A 7500-nucleotide genomic window follows, 5' to 3' on the forward strand; every position below is an offset into this window, starting at 1 on the left:
CAATATAAGGTTCTCTTTTCCCATAGGTTTGGATTTGCATTGCAGCCTCAACTTTAATCACAGGATTTGTGGTAGGCTTCCAGGCAAAAGTGTCGAACGAATATAACTGGAGTTTCCAGCAAAGTTCCTTCAACATTTTTCGGAACTTGGTTGTTCAGGGCAACTTACTCTACAGTAGTCACTGGACGCATCGATTAATTTTCCTTATGTGGTATATTGTTTGCCTCATAATTTCAGGTAAGTTTTTTTTGGCCTTTTATCAAACTGATCACATGGCTTGGCAACTGTCTGGGACCATGGCCAGATGGCAGCACCTCTAAACCGTATACAGACAATGCATTGTGGACAAAATGTATATCACACAAAATGCCCGAGAGAAAAAAAAATTCTAGTCTTTTATTACATCTAGTAAAATAAATATGAGTAGCCTAAGTATATGTGATATTAGGATAAAGAGAAGGAAATTAAAGTAAGTGTTTCTCACTTAAAGTATATTCTAAAAATAACTTGTAATTTACTGAAAAAATTGCATTACAAATTTCCACAATAGATAAAATAATATTCTGCATAAAATTGTCCTTTTATTTTCTATATCATTAATATTTAAGAAATGGCTACAAATTATGAGCAATTGATCTTAGTAAGGTAGACCTTCATCTTTATTGTAAGTTGTATAAACATTTTTTATTAGATTATTCATTCGTTTGTTAGATTATATATCTGATTAAATCTTGCACTATTTGCCCCACACTAAAGGCCAACTTCGAGAATCTGATCTTTTAATTTAAAAAAAAAAAAATGGTATTTGGGTGAGTTTATACATCTTCTGGTGCATTATTAGTTCTTGGTTCTCTATTGATTTCAAACCACTATTACGAGCTTCCTCGGGTGGATGTAAATGACTGTTTGTGATTTATTAAGTGACATTAATCACTTATTAATTACTGTATAGGCTACTGGCGTTTCACGATTATTATTATTATTATTATTATTATTATTATTATTATTATTATTATTTGCTACGCTACAACACTAATTTAAAAAGCAATGTTATAAGCCCAATAGCTATAAGAGGGAAAAATAGCCCAGTGAGGAAAGGAAATAAGGAAATAAATAAACAACAAGAGAAGTAATGAACAATATAAAATATCTTAAGAACAGTGTTAACACTAAAATAGATCTTTCATTCATAAACTATAAAAACTTAAAAGAACACGAGGAAGAGAAATAAGGCAGAACAGCGTGCCCTCAAGCAAAAGAACTCTACCCCAAAACAGTAAACGACAATGTTCCAGAGGCTATGGCACTGCCCCAGACTAGAGAACAAAGGTTTAATTTTGGAGTGTCCTTCACCTAGAAGAGACAGGATTTCACACCTACAGCATATACGTTCCTCTTTTTGCCATTTCATAACGTATAAATCTCTCCACATTTATTACTAGCAACAAACTTCATTTTTGACTAAAGGGCTTCCTATGAATCTTTATCTAGAAAAGAAAGATATTTATCCTGCACATTTCTAAATATACAGTTTTTTTATTAGGTATCACCATTGTTAAGATTTTTTGGTCAATAAGAATTTTGTCTATTAAGCAACTTGTCCATCAGATATTTTGTCTCTTCGGCAATTTGTCCATTAGACATTTTGTTTGCATACGATTCGTCCTTAGGCATGTTGTATGTTAGTCAAGTTGTCCATTAAACATTTCGTCTGCTTATGATTCGATCTTAGGCCTTTTGTCTGTGCATGATTCGTACAGAGGCATTTTTCTTCAAACATTCACTTTGTTTACCCCTCTAACCAAGGTCTGGTCATGGCCACATCGGTATATTTATCTTCACATTACCTGCTTGCACGTCTGTCACAATTACCTAAAAAATAGAATAGCATACTCCACGTCACTAACTTAACTATCTAACCAAGTGTAATAATGGAGATGAGAATATTAATTGCCTGAAGATCAAATCTCAGAAAAGACAGGATGACATGGATACTAAAACAATTGAGAAAGGATATGGTTAGAGGTGCTGCTGTATGGCCACAGTCTCATCCAGTTGCCTAGCTAATTCTTAATAATTTACATCCTATAAAATTGAGATTCAGTTTCAGCACATGAAATTAATTTACTCTTCCTTGTACCTGGTTGCAATCACTACGTGTTAATTAAACTCTTGTTTCAACCCAGTGTATTTCTTAAAAGAAAGCAACCACAGGGGTTTTTATTGTAACCTGGACATTAAGTTTACTAGACGTTCAAATTGAAAAAAAATATATATAATGATATAAGTTAAATTGTTTCATTGCTGCTTGGACATTCTGCAGTTAGGTTGTGTTTCTTATTGTAAAAATCAGTTAATGATTATTCTGTCTTTCAGCTCTCTACTCAGGGACATTGACTTCCGTCTTGGCCGTTCCTTCTTATGAGACTCCTGTAAACTCTCTGTACGATCTCCCTAAGGCCATTAAGGATGGCTACACCCTTGGGATCTTGAAGGATACAACGAACGAATTACTTTTCAGGGTAAGCAAAGTTTACAATGGAGATGGAAGGGTTCATTATCCTAAAAGATTAATACGAAGAAGGCTCTAATAAAAAAAAATATACACTGATACCCGAAATTACATCCAGCATCATACAGAGGATAATTTGTTATACAACTCCAGCGCAATAACTGTACATACAAATATTCAAACGCAGTGTCCTAAAGGTGATAATCCCATATTAAACCCTTGTTCATGGCCTCTATGAGCACTTGATCAAAAAAATAACAACACCAATTAACTAAAACTTAAACCATTACAGGAGGCCAAAGAAGGCATCTACAAACAAGTGTGGGATTTGTTCAACCATAAAAACCCGGCAGAAAGTTTCATTGATCGTCCAGAAACAGGAATTAACAAAGTAAGTGTGACAGATTAATATACAGGTAATAAATAAACATACTACCGTGTCAAAAATGATTTCTCTTCCATTAAGTATTCAATTAAAGAACACAGACAATAAATGAATTCAATAGGAAATTGTTCTATAGCAAATAAACGGTAGTAAATAAAATATTGAACTTTTTAATTATCTTTATCTTAAAGTTGAAGATGATTTTCATCTTAGCACATATAGAAATCAGTGGTAGTTTGGAATTTCTCATAACCGATAAATGTTTCCGTTATAGTTTTATCTCGAATTTTCTTACTTTTACCCCCATTAACGATTTTAGTCTTCATTTAACATAAATAATTGACCTGCTTTATTACCTATGAGATCTCTAACATTCCTCTGCCATTACTACACAAAGGAGAGCGTACAATGATCCTACTTGATCAGTTTAATCAATGAAAGAAATTCATATCTTAATATACTACGACAACAGTTCTTGAACTGCAATTTTGATATTTAAAAAGTGCTGAAAAAAACTAATTTCTATTTCCGGTTTTTAATTTTTGTGGGGTTATTAAAGGAAAAATCTATATTATTTTCAGTGTTTCTTATAGGATTTTTATATTAGAAAAAAAGATTATGTCTAACTTGACCAACATGCGTTTAGCTTTTTGATGAATTATGTTAAATTTTTGATGAATTAGGTTAAATTTGTTTATGAATTATGTTAAAATTGTTTTCTGGCGTCTATTCTTCTTTTAATACAAATTAACATTTTTCTTTTAATGGTAAATCCTTTGCCTGTTTATCAGTACCTTCCAGATTCCTAGTTTTCCTTCTTTTATTAATAAAAAATAAAGAGTATTTTAGTATGCTTGACATTTTCATTTCAGCTAAAAAATAAATAAGAAAAAATGACGATCCGCGATTCTGAGATTTTCTCGTTTTTTTTTTGCGATTTCGTTTATGAATTACCAATTTACAAACAAAGATGTCAGTATTTTTTTATCCGGTGTTTAAATAAAAAAAAAATTGAAAAGAGAAAAAAATGTCTTAAACAGTGTGCATTCCTTTTCAGTTACGGTTTAAGTTAATATCCCTCAAATTGTTACAAAATCACTATGATATTATCAAAATAAAACGATAGTAAAAATACAGAATAAGACACATTTAGCTGCAAAACATTCTTATTTTAGGTTACTCCCAAACGGACTTGAAATTACAAATGTTATTCTAATTATACCTAAATCCCCTTCGACATAAACTCCTCTAAAGACAACTTAAGTTACTTTTCTCCCAAAGATCTTAGAGAAGAAGTTCCTGTTCATCGAATTCAAGATTTCGAACGAAATCTTGATAGGCCAGATAGGCAGGACAAAATTCCACGTGGCACGGCAAGCTTTCTACTTCCACGGCATAGGCATCGCTTGTCCACCAGGAGCACCTTACATAAGCTCTATTAGCAAGATGTGAGTATCTCTGAAGCATCGTCGTCGTCAATGACCTTAGATGCCACGATGCTAGAAAACTTCACATCATTCATTCATTCATTCTGAAGTATGACCTCCAAGTTAATGGGTTAATGGGTTGATAATTACAGTTTGCCTTATGTGGCATATTTCAGATAGTTGTGAAGGGGTTCTTTTTTAAAATGGTCCCCGGATAATCAAAGCTGGGTCAGGAAATAAAAATATGAGTATACATTTAGAATTACCCGGTGAGTTACCTGGGTAAGATTTTTCTCTATTAAAAAAAAAATTTCAGGTTGTTAAGAATGGGAGAAGGCGGCCTTATTCAGAAGTGGTTCAAAGACGAGATTGACAAGGTGTCGCGAGGAAAGTCGGAGGACAATAAGGAAACCATCGGGGCCATCGGACTGAAACACCTGCAGGTAAAGATACCCAATTTCTTCTGGGAATCAGGAAGAAAAACTTGCAATTGCTCAAGGTTTAAAAGCCGCTCATGAATGGTAGAGGTAAGGGACAGTGACAATGCCCTAGAGACTGAACATATACATATGCTCTGCCCACAAGCCTCCTCTCCACTCATGCTAGGACCAGGGATGCCCAGGCAATGGCTGTTGATGACTCAGCAGATAAATCTATAAGCTCTATCAAATAAGGCTAAAAAGTCTTTAAAAAGACTAAAAATAACTCTCATCCTTAGCACACACGAATGATGAGGTTGCAGACATTACAAGAAACTATCGAGCTTGAGCAGTACTCGAACCCCATAACTGCCAGGCAGGGACGTTTCCAATAGGCCACCACAACCGTATTATGTTTTTGTTTACAATGTGAACTATTTAAATATTTTCGTTTCGAAGCATGAGCAATGTATTGATTAAAATCCCCATTTTCCAGGTCACACTTCGTACCCTCAAAAGTTATATATATATATATATATATATATATATATATATATATATATATATATATATATATATATATAGTGTGTGTGTACAGATGCAAAAATACAATTATATAACAAAATCAATAAAGTTCTTCAAGATCAAAGGATGACGTGATAAACTAATATGCATGCATGTTATATTCATAGCTTCACAAAATACTAATTCATTTTTTACAAACGTCTTTTCAGGCAGCTTTCTTCCTGGTACTCATTGGCTCCCTGGCAGCGTCTCTTGCTTTCATTATTGAGGTATTCGCCTGCTACGCCAAGTGCTGCATGTAACATGGCGCTGGGAAAAAGGAGCCTTTTATTCAGTGGCGTAGCTAAGGGGCGACGGGGCGGGGGGGGGGGGGGGGGGTCTTTCTCCAAAACAGGATAAGAAAATAAAAGTATGTAAGTCTACAGCATATTTAGAATTACCACCAATTCACCAGGATAATGGCGAAAGGGGAAGAGGGGGGACTCTTTACTAACTCAACACCCTGGGCCCCCAAATCTCTAACTGCTACTTGTCTACGAGCTACAGAACTGCAAGAGCGCGTGCTTGGCCACAAGGGCCAGGCAGTCTTCAACAACTGTTACTTGAAGATGTAGAGTGGGCATTTCCCAAATTATCTGCATAGTTGGAGTATGTGGGATCAATGAGCTTCTAGTTGAGGGAAATTATTTCCCAATTCCTAGAATCCTCAGCGCTCGCATCAAGGTTCACAACGTCAGAGGCATTGTGGCCACCTTATCCTTCAAGAGAAATTTGAAGTACAACAACTTTGATACATGACTATAAATGAATTACCATGAAAAGCACCAATATGTAACGTAAGTATGCATTTCTTCTTACGTCATCATAGAATTGGAGGATTAGAATAGAGTGGCTTTGCTAAAACCTCAACTGAACTCAGAATGATGAATTGCTAGTTTAGGGGTTCCAGAACTTTATTATCAGTATTTAAATCAAGACACTTCTCAACAACAAATAATAAACGGGATAACGTATATGCTGTTTTCGAGTTATTCTGAAAACTAACTGACGCTCGGTTTGTCCGGACAAACGCTGTCTCCGATTTTTAGACGCCACTAACATATCTATTAATTGTAAATGTAAAGCCACATGCCCAAGTACCGTACTTAGAAGTGACAATGCATGGATAACCTAGATGGAAGTGCAGACGATACTTCACTACAGTGTGAATACTACAGCCACGAGCCTACAACCTGCTGCGAGAAGTAAAGCCGTTTAAGAAGAACTGGAAGCGGAAGACAAATTTTGAAAAATCTACAACCCCTTTGCAACATTTGAATGATGAACACCATACAACAAAGAAGAGAAACGGCATGGATGGGAGTACAGAAACTACTTCATTATAGAGAAAATGCTGGAGCAACGAGACCACACTTTGTCAAGGGAATCGAATACGTAACCAACGCAGCTTACAAATCTAGATTTTGGAGGAGGCAAATATACCTCACAATTTAGATGACCTTCCTGATGAACCGACGTTAATCCCGTTGCAAGATTGGAATCGTAATCTTCGTCGAAAAGGAGGAAGCTTCTGAGTTTCATCATGAAATTCTGTGAAGCCTTGAAAATCATCTATGAATTTCAAAATTAATCTTAAAATTTTCCAATTCAAAGAATCTTAAAAGTTACAATTTATCAATATTTTTCAATTAATTTTGGAGTATCCAAATATTTTTGTATCTTGAATTTTCACCAACTGAAATGTAATTCCATCGATCAGCCAATGCAGTCATGACGAAAAATCACGTGAAAAAAAAAAAGTTATTTGAAACTCGTGTCAACACCAAATAGTAAATGAAAAAAAAACGTAAAGGTAGTTTTCCTATTATCCTAAAAACTAACTGGAGCTCATTTTGACCGGAAAGATGCTGTATTCAATTTTTAGATGCCACTAAGATATTATCAAATACTTGTAAACAAATTAACCTGCTCAAGTACACACACACATTTATATATATATATATATATATATATATATATATATATATATATATATATATATATATATATATATATATATATATATAAACATATATATATACATATATATATATAAATATATATATATATATATATATATATATATATATATATATATATATATAAAGTCATGAAAAGAGGCAAAGTAGCAAGAGAAGATGGCCTAACATTTGATTTAATAATAGATGAAGGAGATTTCATAACAGTAAAACT

At 34.0% G+C, this 7500-nt stretch overlaps 1 protein-coding gene across 1 annotated transcript in view; it reads left to right on the forward strand.

Annotated features, from left to right (window-relative positions):
• The window catches only part of LOC137640665 (glutamate receptor ionotropic, kainate glr-3-like), a 9805-nt gene extending 4194 nt beyond the window's left edge, over positions 1-5611 (forward strand). The window contains exons 4-9 of the mRNA XM_068373163.1: positions 27-237; positions 2377-2522; positions 2805-2903; positions 4179-4345; positions 4641-4767; positions 5478-5611. Of these exons, the coding sequence (XP_068229264.1) occupies positions 27-237; positions 2377-2522; positions 2805-2903; positions 4179-4345; positions 4641-4767; positions 5478-5570 (843 nt within the window). The 3' untranslated portion in view covers positions 5571-5611. The remainder of the gene's footprint in view (positions 1-26; positions 238-2376; positions 2523-2804; positions 2904-4178; positions 4346-4640; positions 4768-5477) is intronic.
• The last annotated feature ends 1889 nt before the right edge of the window (positions 5612-7500 follow it).

The sequence above is a fragment of the Palaemon carinicauda genome, chromosome 5, assembly GCF_036898095.1.
Source record: "Palaemon carinicauda isolate YSFRI2023 chromosome 5, ASM3689809v2, whole genome shotgun sequence".
Taxonomy (NCBI): Eukaryota; Metazoa; Arthropoda; class Malacostraca; order Decapoda; family Palaemonidae; genus Palaemon; species Palaemon carinicauda.